General features: G+C 39.8%; 1 protein-coding gene across 6 annotated transcripts in view; it reads right to left on the bottom strand.

The window, feature by feature from the left end:
• Positions 1-25972, bottom strand: part of DPP6 (dipeptidyl peptidase like 6) — a 1185884-nt gene that overhangs the window by 435983 nt on the left and 723929 nt on the right. For all 6 annotated transcript variants that reach the window (XM_063641745.1, XM_055269771.2, XM_055269769.2 and 3 more), the window contains one exon: positions 21606-21720. In XM_063641745.1, coding sequence (XP_063497815.1) covers positions 21606-21720 — 115 coding nt within the window. The remainder of the gene's footprint in view (positions 1-21605; positions 21721-25972) is intronic.

Genomic DNA, 25972 nt, shown 5'->3' with positions numbered 1-25972 from the left:
AGAGATAAAATTCACATACCATAAAACTTAGCCATTTAAAGTCTACAACACAATGGTTTTAGCACGTTCACAGAGTTGTGCACCATTACTGACCTAAATTTGGAACATTTTCATTACCCCCAAAAGATTAGCATAACAATTAGCAGCCACTCTCCATTCTCCCACATCTCTCTTCAGCTCTTCGCAACCAAAAATCTTCTTTCTGTCTCTAAACATTTGGCTATTCTGGACATTTAATATAGATGGAATCATACAATATGCATTTTGTTGTGACTGGCTTATTTCAGTTAGTATTGTGTTTTCAAAGTTCATCCATGTTGTAATATGTACAGAACGTACCACTACTTCATTCCTTTTTATAGATGAATAATATTACAAGCTAATGATGTTGAGCATCTTTTCATGCACTGACTGGTTATTTTTATATCTTCTTTGGAGAAATGTGCCACTTTATTCAGATTATAAAAAATGCTGAAATTAAGAGATTCACTGTCAAGAAAGATACTGCCATCCTGAGAGCATGGCTGAAAAACCCTTGCTGATACTTGAAAGATCAAAAGGTAAGTATTCAGTCACACAAAAGGCCCTTTGAAGAGCTTAAATGTGTGATTCACAGACTCCAAAGCTCTCTCAGCAGAAGCCAAACATAGAGATGAAAGTATCTAGAAGAATCCTAGGAAGAGCCACTTGTCTAATGGAATGAATTCCCATGACATACATAGAAGATCCACAGATTCTTAAGAATTTATATCTGTGGAAACATTGCCAGCTTGGACTGAAAGGAGAGAGGGAGTATGAAACAAATAAAGGCTGTTGGACTCTGTATTAGCCCATTCTCACACTGCTGTAAAGAACTACCTGAGACTGGGCAATTTATAATGAAACGAGGTTTAATTAACTCATGGTTCTGCATGGTTGAGGAGGCCTCAGGAAACTTACAATCATGGTAGAAGGAAAAGGGGAAGCAAGCACTCTTTGTGACATGGTGACAGGAGAGAAAGGAAGCAAAGAGGGAGGTGCTACGCACTTTTAAACAACCAGATCTTGTGAGAACTCTATCACAAGACAGCACTAGGGGGATGGTGCTAAACCATTAGAAACCAGCCCCATGATCCAATCACCTCCCACCAGCCTCTCATTCAACACATTAGGATTACAATTTGACATGAGATTTGGGTGGGAACACAGAGCCAAACTATATCAGACCCCCAAAATTCTCAGGCAGAAAACATGCTTATAAAACTACTCAGCTACAAGCTCAAGCTGTCATTCATGAAGAAGAAGGATGACTCCCAGAGGGCAGACCTGAGAGCCCTAAACTTTACAAGCCTGTAAACTTAATGCAGTTTCCCCAGCTGAATTTAGAAGTTGTTTGGAACTAGTGACTCCTTTTTTTCCCTTTTTAAACAAGAATGTCTATAACTGTCATCCTATACCTGTCCCACTACTGTGTTTACCTCTCCAGTTTCTCAGAACCACAGTACAGATGAATTGTGCTTTGGGTGGAGTATGCCCTAAGGCCTACTCAAAACTCATTCAGATGATTTCAACGTTAAAATTTGGGAGTTCTGAACTGATGAGATCACAGACTTTGAGTTGATACTATAATAGGTTGAGATTTCTGGGGACCTTGGGGTAGAGTGAATGAATGTGCTTTATATATGAGAAGGATGTGAATCTTTGGGGGTCAGAGAACAGACTGTGTTAGGTAAGACAGGGCCATCCCAAAGATGTCCATGTGCACTGGCATTATGTACTGAATTGTACCTACCAACAAATCCATATGTTGACGCCCTAACCCCCAATGTGATTCTATTTGGAGATAGCGCCTTTAAGGAAGAAACTGAAGTTAAATGAGATCAGAGGGTGAAGCTCTAATCTGGTAGGACTACTGTACTTAAAAAAGAGGAAGAGAAACAAGAGCTCTATTTTCCTCTCTTCAGGCACACATATGTGCACTCATAGAGAAAAAGCAGTGAGAGGATACAGCAAGAAGGTGAGGTCTGCAGGCCAGGAAGGGAGACTTCACCATAAACCAACCCTGCTGGCACCTTGATCTTGGACTTCCAGCCTCCAGAAGTGTGAGAAATGAAATTCTGCATTTATTTATTTATTTTTTTATTATACTTTAAGTTCTGGGATACACATGCAGAATGTGCAGGTGTGTTATATAGGTATACATGTGCCATGGTGGTTTGCCACACCCATCAACCCATCATCTACATTAGGTATTTCTCCTAATGCTATCCCTTCCCTTGCCCCCCACCCCTCGACAGGCCCCAGTGTGTGATGCTCCCCTCCTTGTGCCCATATGTTCTCATTTTTCAACTCCCACTTATGAGTGTGAACGTGTGGTGTTTGTTTCCTTGTTCCTGTGTTAGTTTGCTGAGAATGATAGTTTACAGCTTCATCCATGTCCCTGCAAAGGACATGAACTCATTCTTTTTTATGGCTGCATAGTATTCCACGGTGTATATGTGCCACATTTTTTTATCCAGTCTAACATTGATGGGCATTTGGGTTGGTTCCAAGTCTTTGCTATTGTGAATAGTCCTGCAATAAACATACAAGTGCATGCGTCTTTATAGTAGAATGATTTATAATCCTTTGGGTATATACCCAGTAATGGGATGGCTGGGTCAAATGGTATTTCTAGTTCTAGATCCTTGAGGAATCACCACACTGTCTTCCACAATGGTTGAACTCATTTACACTCCCACCAACAGTGTAAAAGTGTTCCTATTTCTCCACATCCTCTCTAGCATCTGTTGTTTCCTGACTTTTTAATAATCGTCATTCTAACTGCAGTGAGATAGTATCTCATTGTGGTTTTGATTTGCATTTCTCTAATGACCTGTGATGATGAACTGTTTTTCATATGTTTCTTGGCCGCATAAATGTCTTCTTTTGAAAAGTGTCTGTTCGTATCCTTCGCCCACTTTTTGATAGAGTTGTTTTTTTCTTGTAAATTTGTTTAAGTTTTTTGTAGATTCTGGATATTAGCCCTTTGTCAGATGGATAGATTGCAAAAATTTTCTCCCATTCTGTAGGTTGCCTGTTCACTCTGATGATAGTTTCTTTTGTTGTGCAGAAGCTCTTTAGTTTAATTAGATCCCACTTGCCAATTTTGGCTTTTGTTGCAATTCTGTTTTCTAAACCACCCAGTCTGCTTATTTTGTTGATAGCTCAAGCTGACTAATACAATTTGTATTTTCAAATTTTTTTCAACTTTGTGTTGCTAGTATATAGAAATGCAATTAATATGTGTAAATAGACCTTGCATTCTGTAACCTTTCTAAACTTACTTACAGTAGACCCCTCCTTAGCCATGGTTTTCTTTCCACAGTTTCAGTTACCCTCAGTTGACCATGGTCTAGAAATATTGAGATTATTTTGATAGAGAGTGAGAGAGAACAAATTCATGTAACTTTTGTTACAGTATATTGGTAAAATTTTTCTACTTTATTTCTAGTTATCATTATTAATTTCCGACTGCACCTAATTTATAAGTTAAATTTTATCATAGGTATATGTGTGCAATAAAACCCCATAGTATATGTAGGATTCAGCACTATCCATGGTTTCAGGCATCCACTGGGGTTCTTGGAATGGATACTCTGTAGATAAGGGGGACTACTAGATATATATTATTTTGGCATGTTCTGTGCAGGCATTCATTTTGTTTGTAACAAGGACAGTTTTATTTTTTTATTTCAAGTAGAAATAATCCAATACAATTATTGAGAAAACCCAATTTGTTTAAGTCATAGTTCCAATATCAATAGACCAATTGTAACTATTAATGAATTTTAAGAAAAGTCCACTTGACCAGAATGCCTCAAGACAAATTGTTTAGTTACATAGGATTATATATTTTTTCCTCTCTCTATGGCTTCATTACATCTTCAGATTTACAGCAGAAATATTTGTTTAAGTATAAAATTGTGAATGTTGAAAGGAGGCAGAGCAAGACGGCCAAATAAAAGACTTCACTGATCATCCTCTCTATAGGAACACCAATTGAACAACTATTCACAGAAAAAAGCAGCTCGTCAAGAACCAAAAATCAGATTAATGATCACAGCATCTGGTTTTGACTTCATATCACTGAAGTAGCACTGAAGAGAGTGGGAAAGACAGTCTTGAGTTTCCCCTTCCTCATCCCCTGGCAGCAGCTGTGTGGCACACAGAATCTGTTTGCTTAGGGCAGGGAGAATGCAGTGACTGTGGGACTTTGCATTGAAACTCAGTGTTGCTTTGTCACAGAGTAAAGCAACGCTAGGCAGAACTTAGTCAATTCCCACAGAGGGAGCACTTAGACCAGCCCTAGCCATTGGGGAATTGCATATCCAAGCAGTGGGAACCTGAGTTCCAGCAAGCCTCACCACTGTGGGCTAAAGTGGTCTGGGGTCCTAAAATAACTTGAAAGGCAGTCTAGGCCACAAGAACTGCAATTCCTGTGCAAGTCTTGGTGCTGTTCTTGGCTCAGAGCCAGTACACCTGGGGGACACACAACCTGGTGAGACAGTAGCTGGGGTGGCCAAGGGAGTGCTTGCATCACCCCTTCACAAACCCAAGGCAGCACAGCTTGCAGCTCTGGGAGAGATTCTTTCCCTCTGCTTGAGGAGAGGAGAGGGAAGAGAAAAGAGGAAATTGTCTTGTAACTTGGATACCAGCTCAGTCACAGTAGAATAGGGCACCAGGAAGAGTCATAAGGCCCTCATTCCAGGTCCTAGCTGTGGGATGACACTTCTTTTTTTTTTTTTTTTTTAATTATTATTATACTTTAGGTTTTAGGGTACATGTGCACAATGTGCAGGTTTGTTACATATGTATCCATGTGCCATGTTGTTTTGCTGCACCCATTAACTCATCATTTAGCATTAGGTATATCTCCTAATGCTGTCCCTCCCCCCTCCCCCCACCCCACAACAGTCCCCAGAGTGTGATGTTCCCCTTCCTGTGTCCATGAGTTCTCATTGTTCAATTCCCACCTATGAGTGAGAACATGCGGTGTTTGGTTTTTTGTCCTTGCGATAGTTTACTGAGAATGATGTTTTCCAGTTTCATCCATGTCCCTACAAAGGACATGCTGCACAGCAAAAGAAACTACCATCAGAGTGAACAGGCAACCTACAGAATGGGAGAAAATTTTTGCAACCTACTCATCTGACAAAGGGCTAATATCCAGAATCTACAATGAACTCAAACATATTTACAAGAAAAACACAAACAACCCCATCAAAAAGTGGGCAAAGGACATGAACAGACACTTCTCAAAAGAAGACATTTATGCAGCCAAAAAACACATGAAAAAATGCTCATCATCACTGGCCATCAGAGAAATGCAAATCAAAACCACAGTGAGATACCATCTCACACCAGTTAGAATGGCCATCATTAAAAAGTCAGGAAACAACAGGTGCTGGAGAGGATGTAGAGAAATAGGAACACTTTTACACTGTTGGTGGGACTGTAAACTGGTTCAACCATTGTGGAAGTCAGTGTGGTGATTCCTCAGGGATCTAGAACTAGAAATACCATTTGACCCAGCCATCCCATTACTGGGTATATACCCAAAGGACTATAAATCATGCTGCTATAAAGACACATGCACACGTATGTTTATTGCGGCACTATTCACAATAGCAAAGACTTGGAACCAACCCAAATGTCCAACAACGATAGACTGGATTAAGAAAATGTGGCACAAATACACCACGGAATGCTATGCAGCCATAAAAAATGATGGGATGACATTTCTCAACATACCCTGTGCCTGCCTTGAATGGAAGAACCCAATCCTGGCAGGATTCCTCACCTGCTGACTAAGGAGCCCTTGGGCCCTAAATAATCAGTAGCAGTGGTACTCAGGCAGTACTTGCTCAGGGTCTTGGGTAAGACTCAGAGACAGGCTGGCTTCAGGTGTGACCCAGGACACTCCCAGCTGTGGGGCTACAGGGAGAGACTTCTTCTGCTTGAGAAAAGAAGTAAAGGTAAAAAGCACTTTGTCTTGCAACTTAGGTACCAGCTCAGCCACAAAGCGGCAGGGTACTAAGTGGGCTCCTGGGGTCCCCAATTCTAGGCCTTGGTTCTTGGATGATGTTTCTGGACCTGCCCATATTATCCCTGTTTGCAGATAATATGATCTTATATTTGGAAAAACCTAAGGATTTCACTAAAAAAAATTAGAACTGATAAAAAAATTCAGCAAAGTTGCAGGAGATAAAATCAACATACAAAAATCAGTAGTATTTCTGTATGCCAGCAGTGAACAATCTGAAAACACTCATAGGTGGGAATTGAACAATGAGAGCACATGGACACAGGAAGGGGAACATCACACACCGGGGACTGTTGTGGGGTGGGGGGAAGGGGAGGGATAGCATTAGGAGATACACCTAATGCTAAATGACGAGTTGATGGGTGCAACACACCAACATGGCACATGTATACATATGTAACAAACCTGCACATTGTGCACATGTACCCTAAAACTTAAAGTATAATAATAATAAAATTAAAAAAGAAAGTAATTCAATTTAAATCACTGCAAATAAAATAAAATACCCAGAAATTAACCTTACTAAAGAAGTAAAAGATCTCTACAATGAAAACTATAAAAGATTGATAAAAGAAATGGAAGCAGACATGAAAAATAAAAATATATTCCATGTCAATGGATTATAAGAATCAATATTGTCAAAATTTCCATACTATCTAAAGCAGTCTACAGCTTCAATGAAATCTCTATCAAAATACTAATGACATTCTTCACAAAAATAGAAATAACTATCCTAAAATTTACATGGAATCACAAAAGATCCACAATAACCAAAGTTATTCTAAGTAAAATGAACAAAACTGGATGAATCATATTATCTGACTTCAAATTATACTACAGAGCTATAGTAATCCAAACAGCATGGTACTGGCATAAAAACAGACACATAGAGCAATGGAACAGAATAGAGAACCTAGAAACAAATCCATATACCTACAGTGAACTCATCTTCAACAAAGTTGCCAAGAACATATGTTGGGGAAAGGACAGTCTCTTCAATAAATGGTGAAGGGAAAACGGGATATCCATATGCAGAAGAATAAAACTAGACCCTTCCCTCTCACCATATACAAAAATCAAATCAAAATGGATTAAAGGCCTAAACGTAAGACCTCAAACAATGAAACTACTAAAAAAAACATTGGGGAAACTCTCCAGGACACTGTGCTGGGTAAAAATTTCTTGAGTAATACCCCATTTAGCAAAGGCAACCAAAGCAAAAATGGACAATTGGAATCACATTGAGCTAAAATGCACAGCAAAGGAAATAATCAACAAAGTTAAAAGACAACCCACAGAATGGAGTAAATATTTGCAAAGTATCCATCTGACAAGGGATTAATAAGCAGAATATATAAGGAGCTCAAACAACTCTATAGGAAAACATCTAATAATCCAATTAAAAATGGGCAAAAGATCTGAATGGACATTTCTCAAAAGAAGACATACAAATGGTAAACAGGTATATGAAGAGGTGCCCAACATCATTGATCATCAGAAAAATGCAAATCAAAGCTATAATGAGACACCATCTCACCCCAGTTAAAATGGCTTATATCCAAAAGACATTCAATAACAAATGCTGACAATGATATGCAGAAAAGGAAACCCTCATACACTGTTGATAACAATGTAAATTAGTACAACCACTATGGAGAACAGTTTGGAAGTTCCTCAAAAAACTAAAAACAGAGCTACCATATGATCCAGTAATCCTAGTGCTAGGTATGTACCCAAAAGAAAGGAAATCAGTGTATCAAACAGACACCTGCACTCCTATGTTAGTTGCAGACCTGTTTACAATACCCAAGATTTGGAAGCAACCCAAGTGTCCATCAACAGATGAATGGATAAAGAAAATATGGTACGTACACACAATGGAGTACTATCTGGCCACAAAAAATGAATGAGATCTTGTCATTTGCAACAACATGAATGAAACTGGAGGTCATTATCTTAAGTGAAATAATATAAGAAAGACAACCTTGGCACAGAAAGACAGACTTGGCATGTTCTCGTTTATTTGTGGGAGCCAAAAATTAAACAACTCATGGAGCTAGGGAGTAGAACAATGGTTATCAGAGGTTGGGAAGGGTAGTGGTGGATGGTGGGAGTGGGCCGGGGGGATGGTTAATGGGTACAAAAATAGAGTTAGAAAGAATAAGATTTACTATTTGATAGCATAACAAGGTGACTACAGTCAACAATACCTTATTATATATTTTTAAATAACTAAAAGAGTATAATTGGATTGTTTGTAACACAAAGAAAGGACAAATGCTTGAGGGGATGGATACTCTATTTACCCTGGTGTGTTTATTATTTCATGTATGCCTGTATCAAAATATGTCATGTGTCCCATAAATATACATACCTACTATGTACCCACAGAAATTAGAAATTAAAAAATGGAATAGTGAATGTTGTAAATGTGTTTTTGATTTTAAAAACCAACTTATTATTTGATGAGAGATTTTATTAAAGTGAAAAAAAGATTGCAAATATTACTTAAAGGGAAGAGAAAGAGTAGGAAGCTGGGATTGAGGAGAAAGTCTTTTAAGCATGCTTCTTTCCCATCTTATCTAGTGACAAGTCAAGAATCAATGGAACAAGAAACTTATATATGAAGAGATTTTCACACGTGGTTGTGAAATACATCTATAGAGGACTTTAAATAGCATTATAGGTTTTGTAACTCAGAGTGAAGAGAAGGAAGTGGGAGGAAATGTAAAGCAGCTTAATTTTGACCTTCGTAGTCGGTAGTCTGTGGACATTGACATATCAGCATGATATTAAAAAGTATATGAATAAGGCTGGGCACAGTAGCTCACGCCTATAATCCCAGCAGTTTGGGAGGCCAAGGCGGGTGGATCACCTGAGGTGGGGAGTTCAAGACCAGCCTGGCCAACATCGCGAAACCCCATCTCTACTAAAAATACAAAAGTTAGCCAGGTGTAGTGGCACACGTCTGTAATACCAGCTACTTGGGAGGCTGAGGCAGGAGAATCACTTGAATCCAGGAGGCAGAGGTTGTGGTGAGCTAGGATCATGCCATTGCACTCCAGCCTGGATGACAGAATGAGACTCCGTCTCAAAAAAAAAAAAAAAGCACATGAATAAATACCAGAAGACTTAAATCAGAAATGGTGGAAAGTGACAGTATCTAGGGACTGGTTGTAGAACTGACAGTATGAGAAAATAATTATAAAAGGATTATTGTTGTTCATTTAATTTTTCTTTATTTTTTTTTTTTTTTTGAGATGGAGTCTCACTTGTCACCCAGGCTGGAGTGCAGTGGTATGATCTCGGCTCACTGCAACCTCCTCCTCCCGGATTCAAGCAATTCTCCTGCCTCAGCCTCCTGAGTAGCTGGGATTACAGGCATGCACCATGACGCTTGTCTAATTTTTGTATTTTTAGCAGAGATGGAGACCAGGTTGGTCTCAAACACCTGACCTCAGGTGATCTGCCTGCCTCGGCCTCCCAAAGTGCTGAGATTATAGGATGAGCCACCATGCCCAGCCAATTTAATATATTTCCACTATTTACTTTTTTTCTATTTATACATATTACTTGTGCAATAAAATTAACAAAATCATGTTTTGATCATAAACATATACTCATACCTGAATTGAGAGCCTGAACCGGTATGTGTCTTCGTGATGTACAAATACCAAGGTCAGCTATTAATAATTTAACCTTCTCAAATGACTGGCTTGCTGTGTAAACACAGGTGTAGTGTGCTCCCAATATGGAAATAATGGGTGGGACAATTCTTCACCCGATGCCTACGAGAATAGGCATGCTAAACCCAAAATACTTGTGACACGTAGCAAACACCTTTACACGTTGTAAGGGGTGACTTAGTCTCAGAAATTATCATTATCTGTCATACACAATATATATTTTTAATTTGAATTTCATTGGCTTCTTTTATTGATCTGCATTTAATCTCCCATCTCCACGAATTTAATAACATAGACTGTAAGTGGAGCTTAAATCTGTTTAATTGAATGTATGTAAAATAAGAAGAATTAAGTCAATGCTGGAGATCCCTCTTCCTCTCCTCTTCCTTCCTCTTTCTCTCAAATTTTGAAAAACATCAAAATACATCTCAATGTGAATGAATTCCATTTCCTTTCTTTGCAGTGAAGATGGTAAAGAACCACCTTTTGAAACTCAGGGGTGTCCCCTAAAGAGCTGAGCTAGGAGCCCAGCATGAACTCCCACTGTGAATGGCGGGAAGGAGCAGACACGGCAGTGCATGGCACAGTTGTTGTCCAGTTCATGGTCTTCCAAGGGCTAGCACATGGCTTCTAAGCATTCTAGTTCTGATCTCTCCAAAAGTGCATTCTTTTGCCTGCGTGTAAGACATGGCCACTGTAAAAGTGGCAACGCCATTTATCTCCCTTTTAGTCTCCTGCGGCTGCTGTAACAAATGACCACAAACTTGATGGCTTCAAACAGCAGAAGAGTACTCTCTCCCAGTTCTGGAGTCTGGAAGTCTGAAATCAGCTTCACTGGGCCCAGATACAAGTGTCAGCAGGGCTGCATGCTCTCGGAGGTTCTGGGGAAGCATCTTGTATTAGTCCATTTTCATACCACTATGAAGAAATACCTGAGACTGGGTAATTTATAAAGAAAAAGAGGTCTAATGAACTCACAGTTCCACATGGCTGGGGAGGCCTCACAATAATGGCGGAAGGCAAAGGAGGAGCAAAGGCCTGTCTTAACATGGCAGCAGGCAAGAGAGCGTGTGCAGGGGAACTGCCTTTTATAAAACCATCAGGTGTCATGAGACTTATTCACTATCATGAGAATAGCACAAAAAACCCACCCCCATGATTCAGTTACCTCCCACTGGGTCCCTCCCATGACATATGGGGATTATGGGAGCTACAATTCAAGATGAGATTTGGGTGAGGATACAGCCACACCATATCACGTCTGTTCTTTGTCTCTTCCAGCCTCTGGGGGCTGCCAGTATTCCTGGGCTTGTGGCCACATCCCTCCCATCTCCACCTGTGTGGTCACATTGCGGTTTCTTCTTTTGTCTGTGTCAAATCTCCCTCTATTTCCTTCTTATAAGAACACGTGTGATCGCATTGAGGTTCAATTGGATAACTAAAGGTAATTCTCCATTTCAGATGCTTAATGTAGCCACAAAAGACCCCCTTTTGGCCATAAAAGAAAACATTAACAGGATCCAAGGATTACAACATGGGCTTTTTTTTTTTTTTTTTGGTGGGGAGGGGCGCGCATTTTTTAGCCTACCACACCCTTCAAGGCCTTTCTCCCATTTCCAACCAACCCACCACTTTAGAAGCCATCCTCTGAGGATGCAATGGTCATACATTTACTGAATGAAAAAGAAAGACACGAAGAATCTGAGTAGGGGAAAAGCAAGAAAGAGACTGATTAAATGGGAGGTCCTGCAAATCATCACTTAACTGAAGTTCTGGTGATTTTAATACCATACTTAAAAGCACAGAGTCAATTTAGAATATCTGGGATTTGAGGATTATGAAGTAGCAATCTGAGAAAGTGCATCGATACATTGTTTCTGCAGAAGTGATCAATGGTTGTCCAAGTAGGGCTTAAGGTGAAGAGTTCAGAGAAGTTGGAACCATTTCAATCTGGAACTTCATCTTCCTACTTCCCCGACCTGCTTAGTTCATTTTATAGAATTGCTCTCCAGTTCTCCAATTTTATTATATCACAGCTTTCTGTGTTCCTGACCCTGACATGGTATGGTAACTCTGCTTAAACTCCTGAATTGCTGCCTTTGGTTCTGGACTGCCAGAGTCTTCACTAAACTAGCAACTAATACAGGAGCCAGCTGCTTGTAAAAATATGGCCCTTAAGGCCCCCAAAATTAATTTGAACCTGACCAGGAGGCACTCATCTATAGCAGGCAAGAGACTCCAGAGGAAACCAGGGTCCCAGCATAAGATTTACTCATTTTCATGGTTACCTTTAAAATAGGATGCAAAATGCAGCGACACTTGAAAAGTGCCCATTTATAGATAAATATGTAGACCCATTTGCCTTAGCTTATAGTCTTAACACGAGCATGAATAATAAGCATCTACTGCCATCCTTTAGAAAAATGGCTCTTTAGTGTAAGGATTCCATAAATAAGCGAGATGCACCTAGCAGTCCTTCTAGAATTAATGACGGGAAATCAAAACAGAGACTGTTAAGATGCTCCCAGGGACCCACTTTTCAGTAGTTTGCGAGTTTGCAACTCACTATAGGTTTAGTAGCAATGTATCCTAATTCTTTCTTCTGTGAGAATCTGTCAGAACTCCCTCCTTTTGGAGGGAGAAGATTTGTTTCAATTTAAAGAATGATTCAAATTCACTGGTCACGTTCAAGGACTGTAGACCACATTCCTCAAGAATTTCACACATCAAGGGGTCTTGCTCGTGGTGGCAGACACTGAAGGCTGCTTCCCCAAGAGCCAGTGCCTCTCTGCCTTCTTCCAACTCAGCAGAGCCTGACTCCTACAAATGGCGGGCTTTCCCAACCCCCCTCCATTGAAGGTAGCCATGCAATGTGGTTACAGCAAATAAGCTGTCTCCTCACAGCTCTGGGGAACTGAAAAGAACTACTCAGAAAACTATTTCCTCCATGACAGAGGAAGTGAGATGCACAAGCTAAGTTCTATGTGTCCATCCCTTCCTGTGCCTGTGGGCGAGTGATGCATGAAGCCGTCACAACCATGTTGTCGACATACTGATGATGGCAGCAGAGAGATGGAGACTGCCTGGACTTTGACAATATCCATGAGCCCTGAATCTGCCTTGGACTGGCTATGTCTAAACTTGTCTTGTGAAACAATACGGACACTTGCAATTGGAACAGTTTTAGTTAGCTGTTCTGTTACTCACAGACAAAAATATTTTGGCTGACAAACTTTAACACCTGGACCTTGGATAAATGCTCAAGCAGATCCCTGAGATGGCCCTGGGATGGACTGACTAGGTTCGCAAACGTTACGTTAACACAACATATCCAAATGTTTATGTGCACACAATGCCCTTTCTTTCCTTCCAACAATAAGATGACTTACAGTTTTCATCAGATTCTGAAACTGGTTATGACATTGGTGTAAACAGTATCAGAAATTAGAGTTCAATCTCAAATCCAGGCCCTGTGCGTTCCAGGCTCTCCCCATTGGCTACCACCCCTTTCATTCTCCCTTAACTCTTGACCACGCCTGGCCCCTCCACAACTTCCTGGCCAGACTGTCCTCTGTCCCCTGAGTACTCATGGCCTTCCCTCTCAGTTTTCTTCCATCTCTACTGGATATATCTTTTAAAGTCCCTAATTGCTCATTCTCCGCGAAGCCTTCCAGGAATGTATCCTGTTCTTAATGGCCTCTCCCATATTTTGGACCATCATAATGAACATCATCTGCAGTCTCTATTTATAGCACTCAGTCTCGATTAGTATTAACAAGTTAACTCTGGGCGGAAACATTAACAGTGGTAGCATTAGCAGCAGCCGAAACAACTCTGTGTTTCATGATCAGAGTAGACACCATCCCCAATCCAGTCAGTCTGCTGCAGATGGGTGTGAGCAGGCACGGAGGAGTCCAGGACTCACAGAGCAGATGCCCCAGGGCAAATGAACAATACCAGAGACCCACTCAAGCCACCTGTGCTTCCCATGATGAAACAGTTGGGCCATGGTCAGTGGTAGTAGATGGGATATAACAAGACTGAATTTGCAGAATGAATTTAATATAGGAGCCATAACAGAAAATGCCCAAAAGATATGGAGCAAGCCATCTATTTCTACAAGACAAAAAAAATTAGGAGGTATGCATTACTTTTTATGATATACACACAAGCTATGAAATGACTGTTAAAATATTTTGCAATTTTCATTGAGATTATGTGGGACTTTATGATAAAATAATCCAATATAGGTTAAAAATTGGGTAGCAGTACAATCTAAAATACAACAATGAATCTCACAAACATATAGAACAAAAGCAGGCATAAAAGTAGACATACCAGACGATTACATTTATGCCATAAATGCAAAGACTATAAAGACTCATAATACTACTCTGTGATGTCAGAAACGAGGTTGCCCTTGAGGGGATTAATGATAGGAAGGGCCTGGGGAGCTTTTGGGATGCTGGCTGCATTCTGCTTTTTTGGCCTGGATGCTGATTACAGAATCATGTTTGGTTTTAAAATTCATCAAAATTCAACAATAGCTTACTCACATGTGTTTATATTTATATGTTTAATTTCTATATAATATTTATATTAAATATATAATATATATCCTATATGTATATCCTTCTTCAATAAAATGTTTTGAAATTATTTGTTCAAGAATTTTAAAAAGATAAGGTGAGGGTTGGCAATGCAGTCACAGACATTAAACAGTGATGACATTTTAATTCCATAAAAGTAATCTCTATGTTACGCTTCTACCCAAAAGACTGACGAGTCTTGTGTTCTGATAACCTGTGCTTGGCCTTAACCCAGAACCTCCATTCACTATGACTTTGAATTATTCAAGGCTTCTCATTGATGTACCACCTAAAAGTGTTCTAGTGTTTCCGGCATAAACCACTGTCCACCTGCTCTAACGTGAGATTCCATAAAAGCCAAGTGTCAGGGATGTTTTCATGCAAATCCGATCCTGCTGGAGTTTCTGACTCCCACATCAGCGATTGTGGCACTGGAAAAGGCCGCAGCGTTTCCACCAGAATGCGAGAACTGTAGCTGCTAACAAAAGGCATACGCTGTGTGTGGCCTATTGTAGACAGATACATATTTAATACTGAAAATAAAAAATTTAATGTTGAGCCTATTATTCCGAAGAGAAGAAATTGAGAAAAGAGCATGGGCCAGCAAGGGAGACATGAATGACAAAATTGAAAAGGACATATTCTCATTTGGTAAATCCCTTTGGAACTAAGATGGCCTTAAACACTTTTAATTTGATTTCTCAAACATAAATTGTGCATAACTGGTGATAATTAGACTGTACTCCAGGACAAGATGCCTTGTTGTTCAGAGTGATTACCATGAGGCCCTTCCAGGTCTGCGTCATCAGGAGGGCACTCCACCACGTGCATGAGATTCTTCTCACCGGGGTGGCAAGGGGCCCGTGGGTACCAGGAACCATTTTCACAAAACGACTGAATCAAGTGAGTTCAGAACAGATTTTCTAATTAAGTAGAAAGCAGGTACTGTACTCTGAGTTTCAATAAACCAGAATACAAGACTGGTAGTACTTGAAAAATACTATTTTTTTAAAAAAGCGCATATTATAATTTCTAACTAAATCTACCAAAATGGAAGCAACGTTGGGTAGGAATGCACTCAACACTGTGTGCAAACATATCCGAAGTGTGACTGTTACGACTTGGATTCTCCACTGTTGAAGACTGACTCTCATCTTTCACTTTCACCGGTGGAAGTCACTCCTGCCTTAGTGAGGATCTCAGGCCTCTAGGTCAGCATTTTCGCTATCTACGCAACTCAACAGGCCTCCACCACACCCTGCCTTTGACTTTTATTTTTGCTTAATGATAACACTACTGTGGAATTCTCCTTGCACATGCATTGTCTTTACGTGGACTCTAAGCTTCATGAGAAGCACTGGCATCTTTGCACATTCTGTCTGGCACTTAGCACGGAGTTCTCAGCTCCTAGCCGGGGTCATTCATGCTGGCTCTGTTGGCAGGCATTCTCAGTCGAGGTGACACTGCTCTGTACATTAGTGAATCTGAGACGGCTCTGGAGCTAGTGGCAGGTTGAATGATTTGATACCTCCTCTGCCTGATGGAATTTTATGCCAAAACACAAGCCATTGCTGTATTGCAGGAGAGTGGATGCAGTCAGGCCGCGGAGAGGGAGCGGCGGTGCAACATTTGCTGTGCAGCCGTGTGGGAGAGGCCTAAACCTTGGACACCCAGTCCCAGGGCAGCACAGCCCAGAGAAACAAACAGGACTCACAAAAGCCCAGCAGAACCAAAAGGTGAAGCAAGGCTCAGCTGCATGTGTATTGTGATGGAACAAGAAAAGCAAAGTCCCCTCCAAAGCCTTCTCTGGAACTCAGCCATTCACTAGAGCCTCTCCAGGAGCAGTTGCCCCTGACAACTGGCCGTCAGCATGGAGGGAGAAGAGTTCCCAGCCACTGCATCCTCTGTTTACTGCAGAGGGGAGGCTGCTGTGGTTGCATCGGCTGCAAAAGAACCGAATGTAATGCTGGCAGGGTCAGCTGCTGCGCTGGAGGGAGGAGGCATGCCGCCACTCCCTGTGCATGGAGAAGACGCAGGGCTACTGCTTGCCAGGCCTGGAGTTGAGCTTGGAGGACAGGGTCCCAGGACCCGGTTCTCAACCTGCTTTGCTGCTGTGGACATTTCTGTGTAAGAAGCTCTGGGAGCCATTAATTCCACTTTTTTTTTTTTTTTTTTTTTTTTTTTGTGAGACAGAGTCTTGCTCTGTCGCCAGGCTGGAGTGCAGTGGCGCCATCTCAGCTCACTGCAACCTCTGCCTCCTGGGTTCAAGCCATTCTCCTGCCTCAGCCTCCTGAGTAGCTGAGATTACAGGCACCTGCCACCAAGCCCAGCTAATTTTTGTATTTTTAGTAGAGATAGGGTTTCACTATGTTGGCCAGGCTGGTCTCGATTTCCTGACCTCGTGATCTGCCCACCTCGCCCTCCCAAAGTGCTGGGATTACAGGCATGAGCCACCACACTGGCCTTATTCCACTCTTGAGTGACACTCACTCGTGACAGCCCTTGGACTGGGGTGACATGAACGTTCACATGCACCTTGGAAGGTGGGAGTAACTGCAAACCCCTAGACACTACTGCTTTCTAAGTCCCAAAGGGAGTGCCAGACAACCACGAGATCGAATCTGCAGGAATCACGTTCTTACACAAAGCACAGTTCTGCTCAAAGAAGAGGCAGAAACACATGTTCCACAGACCCTGAGGAAAACTTGACTTCCTCTATATTCGTTAGAAATATGTAATGGTTAAAGTCCCCAGCCGTGTGAGATCATCAGCACCACCACCATAAAACAAAACAAGGATTGGTTTGCAGTTCCTCCCCCAGCCCCTCTAAACCCTGGTCATCTGATTTCAACAGGTACAGGGATCTGTTTCCTGGACACTGAAGCACTGGATTGAATCCTCAGCCTGAATGTTCCAGGAAACTGTGCTGCATTCATGAAGCTCACTCACGCAGGAGACTGCAACACTCTCTCTCACGGAACTGCCCCTGAAGCCTCTTTGGGGTTAGACAAGTTTTTTTTTTTTTTTTTTGGAGACGGAGTCTCGCTCTGTCGCCCAGACAAGTTTTTAAGGCAATTTAGTATGTCTGGCACTTTTGTGGCCAGGCTACACTTTTCTCCCCCAACAGCTTTCCCATCTTTTTATCAAACTCATAGCTTAATAGAGATGAAATTCACGTATCATAAAGTTCATCTTTTTAACGTATACAATTCAGTGTTTTAAAAATATATAATATTAACAGAGTCATACATCTATCACCACTATCAAATTCCAGAATAATTTCTTCATCCCCCTTCAAAGAAATTTCATACCTATTAGCAATCATTTCACTTTCTCCCCACCTCTACCTTACGGCAGCCACAAATCTATTTTCTATCTCTAGGGCTCTGCCTATTCTGAAATCATACAATATGTGGCCTTTTAGGCCAGCCTTCCTTCACCTAGCGTGAACTTTCCAGGGTTAATTCATGTTACAGCATGGATCAGTTCCATTCCTTTTTACAGTGGAGGGGTATTAAATTATGTGGTTACAATTATTTATTTATTTATTCATTCATTCATTCATTATTTATTTATTTATTTTGAGATGGAGTCTAGCTCTGTCACCCAGGCTGAAATGCAGTGGCGTGATCTCGACTCACTGCAACCTCCACCTCCCACGTTCAAGCGATTCTCCTGCCTCAGCCTCCCGAGTAGCTGGGACTACAGGCACGTGTTACCATGCCTGGCTAGTTTTTTTATTTTTAGTAGAGATGGGGTTTCACTGTGTTAGCCAGTACGGTCTCGACCTCCTGACCTCGTGATCCACACACCTTGGCCTCCCAAAGTGCTGGGATTATGGGTGTGAGCCACCACGCCCCGCCACATCACATTTATTTATTCATTCTCTGGGCAATGAATATTTGGGTTGTTTTCACTTTTTCAGCTATTATGAATAATGCTGTTATGAACCTCATATACTAGTTTCTATATGAACATATGTTTCCAGTTTTCCTGAGTCTATACCTAGGAGTAGAATTACTAGGTAATATGGTAACTCTGTGTTTAACTTTTAGGAGAACTACTGAACTATTTTCCACAGAGACCACACAATTACAATCTTTCTACTAGTAATGTAAGAAGGTTCCCATTTCTCTATATCCTGGGAGGACTTATGATTTTCCATTTCTTGTTTGTGTTTGGTTCTTATAATGATCCTAGTGGGTGTGAAGTGGTATTTCATTGTGATTTGATTTTCATTCACCCTGAGGCTGAATGATGTTGAACATCTTTTCATATGCTTTTTGGCCATTTGTCTTTCTTTGGAGAAATGTCTCTTTAAATCCTCTGCCTATTTTTAAATTGAATTATTTGTTTTTTTGTTTGTTTTGAGAAGCAAGAGTTGTTTATATATTCTGGATACTAGACCTTCCCTAGATACATGATTTGCAAATATTTTCTCCACTGTGTGGGTTGTCTTTTCACTTTCTTGATAGTGTTTTTGATACACAAAATGTTTTAAGTTTGATGAAGTCCAATTTATCTATTTTTTATTTGATTGCTTGCACTTTTGTTGTCACATGTAAGAAACCATTGCCTAATTCAAAGTCATAAAGATTTATCCCTATGTTTTCTTCTAAAAGTTTTACAGCCTTAGCTCTTATATTTGGGTCTTTAGTCCACATTGAGTTCATCTTTGTATATGGTATGAGTTGGGGGTCCAACTTTACTCTTTTGCATGTGAATATCTAGTTGAAACACCACTATTTGGTGGAAAGACTATTCTTTCCTCATTGAATGGTCTTGGCTCCCTTGTCAAAAAGTAATTGACTATAGATGTATGGGTTTATTTTTGAACTCTCAATTCTATTCCATTGATCTATATGTCTATACCTATCCTTGTACCATATTGTTTTGATTTCTGTAGCTTTACAGTAAGCTTTAAAATCAGGAGGTGTAAGTCTTTGAATTGTTCTTTTTTGAGATTGTTTTGACTATTCTGAGTCCTTTGCATTTTCATATGAATTTCGGAATCAACTTGTAGTTTCTTTAAGAAAGAAAGAGGGATTTTGATAGAGATTGGTTTGAATCTGCACATCAATTTAGGAAGTATTGTCATGTTAATGATATGAAGTCTTTCAATCAATTTATGTAAGATATCCTTCCATTTACTTAGGTCTTAATTTATTTCCATTTTGTTTTGTAGTTTTAGTACACATGTCTTATACTTCTTTATTTATTTTGTTAAATTTATTCTTAAGTATCTTACTCTGTTTGAAACTTTTTTAAGTGTAATCATTTTCTTAATTTTATTTTGGGATTGTTCATAGCTAGTGGCTAAAAATACAAATGATTTTTGCATTTTGGTCTGAAGTATTCCTTCCTGCTGAACTCGTTTATTATTATTATATGGTTTTTTTGTGGATTCCTTAAGATTTTCTATATACAACATTATCTGTTCTACGAATAGAGACAGGTTTACTTCTTTCTTTCCTATTGGATGTCCTTGTTTTTTTGTTTTTTTTTTCCCCTACCTAATAGCCCTGGCTAGATCCTCTAATATAATGTTAAATAGCCATGCTGGGAATGAACATCCTTGTCTACCATCTCCTGGTCTTACGGGGAATGATTTCAGTCTTTTGCTGTTCAGTATGATGTTAGTTATTGGGTTTTTCACAGATGCTTGTCAAGTTGAAGATGTTTCTTTCTGTTCCTGGCTTGTTGAGTCTTTAGTCAGGAAATGGTTTTTGGATTTTGTCACATGCTTATTCCGTGTCTGTTCAGATGGTCATGTGCTTTTTGTCCTTTATTCTATTCATGTGGGTATAATACATTGATTGATTTTCATACAAGCCAATTTGTTTTTCCTGGAATAAATCCCACTTGGACATGGTGTATAATCTTTCTACATGTAGTTAGATTCAGTTTGCTACTATTTTGTTGAAGAGTTTTATATATATTTTCACAAGGGATATTGGTCTGTAGTTTCCTTGTGATATCTTTATCTAGTTTGGTATCAGGGTACAGATCACCCTTTCCTCATTTAGGTTTTGGGGTAATAGTTTAAGCCTGGATTATAATTTGCCCACATTTGTTGTACCTGTGGAAAAAGGTTTTTTATTATAATATCTACTTTTTTATCTTAGGGTCTAATGCTTGTGTATTTATTTACTGAGAATTAAAACCTTTTTTGCCCACACAAATAGGCATCTACTATGATAATGAGAATGGATAAAACAGTTACACACTATTTTATCTATGGCCACAATGTTTTCCTATGAGAACTCCTATATTATTACTATTATTATTTTAGTTGGAGTCTCGCTCTGTTGCCCAGGCTGGAGTGCAATGGCGCAATCTTGGCTCACTGCAACCTCTGCCTCCCAGGTTCAAGCGATTCTCCTGCCTCAGCCTCCTGAGTAGCTGGGATTACAGGCACCTGCCACCATGCCTGGCTAATTTTTGTATTTTTAGTAGAGATGAGGTTTCACTCTGTTGGCCAGAATGGTCTCAAAGTCCTGATGTCAGGCAATCCACCCGCCTCAGCCCCCCAAAGTACTGGGATTACAGGCGTGAGCCACCACATCCGGCCCTATATTATTATTTTATAGGCAAAGGCTTTCTTCTCTCCATAATCCTACCACTCTCTGGCTACTAAATTGCTACCATTACTCCATTAAACCCACTTTACATATTACCTTCTCCATGAACTTTCTTTTGAAAGATTTCTCTTTCTCCTTTCAACTCCAATAGCACTTCTCTTTGGCTTACTCAATAGTGCATGTATATATCTGTATTTGTTGTAGGTTTCTTCTGTGGATTTTAGTGTCTTTTCTTTCTTGAGAGATTTATGACACTGGTTTATACTTTATGTAATATTCAGTAGTACCTATTTAGCACCTTCTCCTTAGTTCACACTCAACATATGTTGTTTTAATAATTTTCTTAATTCACCCTTGATATAATGTCCAGGAATTCTATGAAATATATAAAATCATTATATTTATGCCACTGTCTTTAAGTTGATCAAGCATGGATAAGTAATTGTATAAGTAATTTTAATATATGCCAAGCATTTCCACGTAGTAAACAACTTTGTAAACAAATCCAAAACATATAAAATGAATTTTTAAAATTGAAACCATATTATATCATATGGCATAATGAGAATTAGAACTTGGGAAAAATAAATTATGTAATAGGTAGTTACTTAGAAAAAAATTGCAAGGTAAAATTATGCTCTTTCTCTCTGACAGCGACTTACTTTTCCAAGAATGAATACAATACCTGGTGTCAGAAGTATGACCGAGGTGACGATCAAGGAGCAGATAACCAGAATAACAAGGAGTGCAATTGCTATTCCTTTCCAATTCCTCTGTGGAGGGTTACTCCCCACCAGCTCCTAAAAACAGCAACAACAAAGAAAACCCCAGTGAGTGAAATAAGGAAATAAAATAAGCCAAATAGACATATTTCATTTAAATCAAGAACCAAGATACAAAACAGTGAAAGAGGCATCTTCCCATTCTTGAGGCTACTAGTAGCTCCCTTCTGTACCCTTCTGCCTTCAGTGGCCCAAAGCCTTGGGCTGTCATTTTCCTGTACTATGGCCAAATGTTACCTCAAGAAAGAATCTGATATTATTATGTTTGCAGCGTTTGTGCAAACCTAATGCTTCTCCTCCCGATAAACCAGACTGTACAGTATAGGGTCATCTTGGAGCTTTCCTTCTTCACAGCTAAACTCCTTACCCTCATTGAATCCAACCCAACCAGGATTAAACTTTTCAGCTCCAAGTCCTCTGTCATCTTTCCCTTTTTTTTTTTTTACATCCATGTGATCAACTTCTATTTCAGGGTACCAAATTTAAATATTTATTTAGCACATGCTATGTGCCAATTTTCACCGACCTCTTCCCATCGCACTACCTTCAGGCTTTTCTTTTTCTATAGCTCCTCATTCAAGGTTTCAAGATTTTCCTGGTCTCTCTTCACTGGGCAACTCACCTATCCTTATTCTAGGTTTCAGTCCCTTCCAGAGAACCCTCTTGCACTGCAGCATGAGTGGAAGGTGGGAGAGAGACTCTGGAGACACTGCTAAAGGGTGCTAAAGACTACATAAGTCTAGGAAATTCATCATGCATAATGGCTACTGAGACCAAGTTTTCAGTTCCCTGCAAATTAGAGGAGTCATATAACTTTTAGATGAAACTGTGATTCTTTGAGAGACAAAAAGGATAATATGAATGCTTAATAATAAGTAATAAATATAATAATTACATATGGATTATTGTTAATTATACAGGAGAAAATAAGGACAGATGGTCACACTGCAAAGGGACCACTTCTGCCCATGTATAGTCTGGAGAATACACTCTTATAGTGCACATAATTGCAACTCAGTAACCAAGCCAAAATGAGGTAGAATGAAGACGGCCTCAAAAAGTAGACAATGCAATATATATATTTTCATCAAAGATTAAAAGTTTATTAGAATGTGTCAAATTGCTATAAACTAAAATAGACAATATGCAGTACCATCCAAATATTTAATACTGGCTGTGTTGGTTATTAAATTAAGAAAAATTCATGGGGCCATTATAGGCTTAATAGGAAAGAGTTCTACAGTGGTTTAGAATTTCTACAAGTCTTCATATTTGCCATCTATAACTTAATTCATCTACTTAATTCATCTACAGAGCGTAGCTTTTTAGGACTTAAAAAGTAAGACTATCCATGAGCAACAAAACAGCTACAGAAAGTTACACTGATTCAATCTCATTTCTTATTAGGTAGCATTTTCTTTGGGAGAAAATCACTGGCCAGGGCCAAGGATAAGTAATTAGATCTTGCTAATTCAGCAGCTTTTCATTTCACCTGAATTCAGAAAGAAAATAAGCCCTTTTCATCAAGTCTGTGACTAGCAGGAATCTTTCAGTGGTACTATTCATACAAGCAACCTCGTGCACACAATTTCTCACAGCCCAGTTGCCATTCCTCAAACGCTGTTAAGAGGAAATTCCAAGGAGACCATTAAAAACAGAACGTCAAGACCAAATCTTATTCATGAACCAGAATGATAAAATTAATGTTATCTTCATTAGCTCAAATAATTGATATCTTTTTAGTGTTGTTTCTATTTCATTTTAAATTATTTTTTAAATTTTTTCCAGCCCAGGCTGGAGTGCAGTGGTGTGATTGTAGCTCACTGCACCCTCAACCTCCTGGGCTTACATGATCTTTCTGCCTCAGCCTCCCAAGTAGCTTGGACTACAGGGGTGTACCACCAAGTCTGGCTAATTTTTATTTATTTTATTTTTTTGTAGAGACAGGGTCTCACTATGTTGCCTAGGCTGGTCAAACTCCTGGCCTCAAGAAATCCTTCAGCCTCAGCCTCCCAAAGAGCCGGGATTACAGGCATGAGCCACCGAGCCTGACCTGAATATTGTTTCTCATAAGATTAATCTAGACTTCTAAATTCTGTTTTAAACACATTTATCATATAATAGATGCATTGGTCAAAGTCCATTTGCAAATAAAACAAAACAAAACAAAAAAAACCCTAAGACTTTTGATTTGTGTCAACTACTTGACAGCCAATAATGTGACTGATTTACTTACAAAAGTTCATTTGAACAAATGTTGCAGTAGTAAACTCCTCCCTGACCCAAACACACTCATGATCTGACAGTGGCTGGATATTGTTATAGATCATGACATAGAGAATATTATTTAGAAATATGTTTTAGAAAGAAGATAAAGATATTTGCAAGACATATCACATGAAGTAAAGTTGAAGGAAGTGTTTAGCCTCAAATACCAAATACTTAAAAGTTCTCACTCATTTAAAGGCATATCACACGGACTGGGGAGCATGTTCCAGAAAGCAGAGTGAGAACCAAAAGGAAATTTAACAGAGGCCAATCGTGCAGCAGTGAAACTTCAGAATGTCTAACCATTGGTACTGCCTGATAATTGAATGGGCTGCTTCACCCGGCAGTGAGCAGGATGAATGGGCATCTCATGGAAATCCTGGGGGACTGATCCTTCAGGGAGGAAGGCAGAAATAGATGACATTAATAAGGAAGAACACAGCAGAAGTTCTTTGGACACATACAAGATAGAGACGAAAGATACAAAACCGTGGAAGCTGGTACTGGGGGTGAAGAAATGAATGAGAGTAAGGACACTTCATGAAACGGGGGCAAAGACTATGCTTCTTCCATGCCCACTGGACTAAGATAAGATTTTGCACATAAAACCAGTCTGGTATACATTATTGAGTGAAAAAATGCACAGTAAGATGACCCATAGGCATCGATGCATATCCCACTCGACTGGAGTGATTCTGGATCATATATACATCGTTGCTTAGGTACAGATGTATCACATTGTCTTTCAGCAGCATTCTTGCATTAAAACCCACAGGGATAAAGATATTCTTTACTAAATTTGATTTTTATTTGCCAAATTTTGTTTTTCAGAGTGCAGGAAATTTACTACACAAGCAACATCGTGACAATAATAATGGGAAGCAAATTAAACGGGAAAAAAGTGATGAAAAACCTTGTTAATCCCAAAAATTGACTTTTTAAGCCTTTTTTTTTTTCTTTTTTTTTTCTTTTTTTCTGAGACAGAGTCTGGCTCTGTTGCCCAGGCTGGAGTGCAGTGGTGCAAACTCGGCTCACTGCAAGCTCCGCCTCCCGGGTTCATGCCATTCTCCTGCCTCAGCCTCCCAAGTAGCTGGGACCACAGGTGCCCACAATCACACCTGGCTAATTTTTTTTTTTATTTTATATATTTAGTGGAGATGGGGTTTCACCGTGTTAGCCAGAATGGTCTCCATCTCCTGACCTCGTGATCCGCCCGCCTCGGCCTCCCAAAGTGCTAGGATTACAGGCATGAGCCAACGTGCCTGACCAAGCCTTTTTCATATTATTTTCTATTTCTGGTCTATATGCACATTTAATTTTTAAATAGGTACAACCACAGCATAGATACAGTTTTCAAGTTAGAACGCAAGCTAATATGTGCTTCTTTGAACATCTAATTTGGCTCCCCAAATTCAGACTTCCTCCTAACTTGCAGGAGTTGAACTGTTAAAAATTTGAGTAGGATTGATTCTGCTTTCCATGAAAGTTAAGAGAAGTCACTAGGTTATCCCCTGGCACGCTGAGTTTTAGTAGTGCGTTTCTCAGTAGAATTAGACATTTTTTGCCTAGCATGGTGAAAGTGAGGCTATAACATATTCCCTATTCCGTTACCACATGCATACTTTGGAGGTCCATTAAAATGGAAAAGCATGTTCACAACCATTTGCTCTAAGAAGAGTAAGTTTTCTACCCAGTGATCCACATCCATCCATCCAACCATCCATCCACATCCATCCATCTATCCATCCATCCACATTCATCGATGTATCCATCCATCTATTCACCCATCCATCCACTCATCCATCCATCCATCTATTCATCCACATTCATTCACCCATCCATCCATTCATCCATCCATCCATCTATTCATCCACATCCATCCTCCATTCACCCATCCATCCATCCATCCATCCATCCATCCATCTGTATATCTGTCAATCCACATCCATCTATCCAACACATGTTTAGCTAGGGCCTACTATGCCAGGTTAGGTTTTGAGAA

The sequence above is a fragment of the Symphalangus syndactylus genome, chromosome 6, assembly GCF_028878055.3.
Source record: "Symphalangus syndactylus isolate Jambi chromosome 6, NHGRI_mSymSyn1-v2.1_pri, whole genome shotgun sequence".
Lineage (NCBI taxonomy): Eukaryota > Metazoa > Chordata > Mammalia > Primates > Hylobatidae > Symphalangus > Symphalangus syndactylus.
The sequence above is the reverse complement of the archived record's forward strand: the minus strand, read 5'-3'. Positions and strand labels throughout refer to the sequence as shown.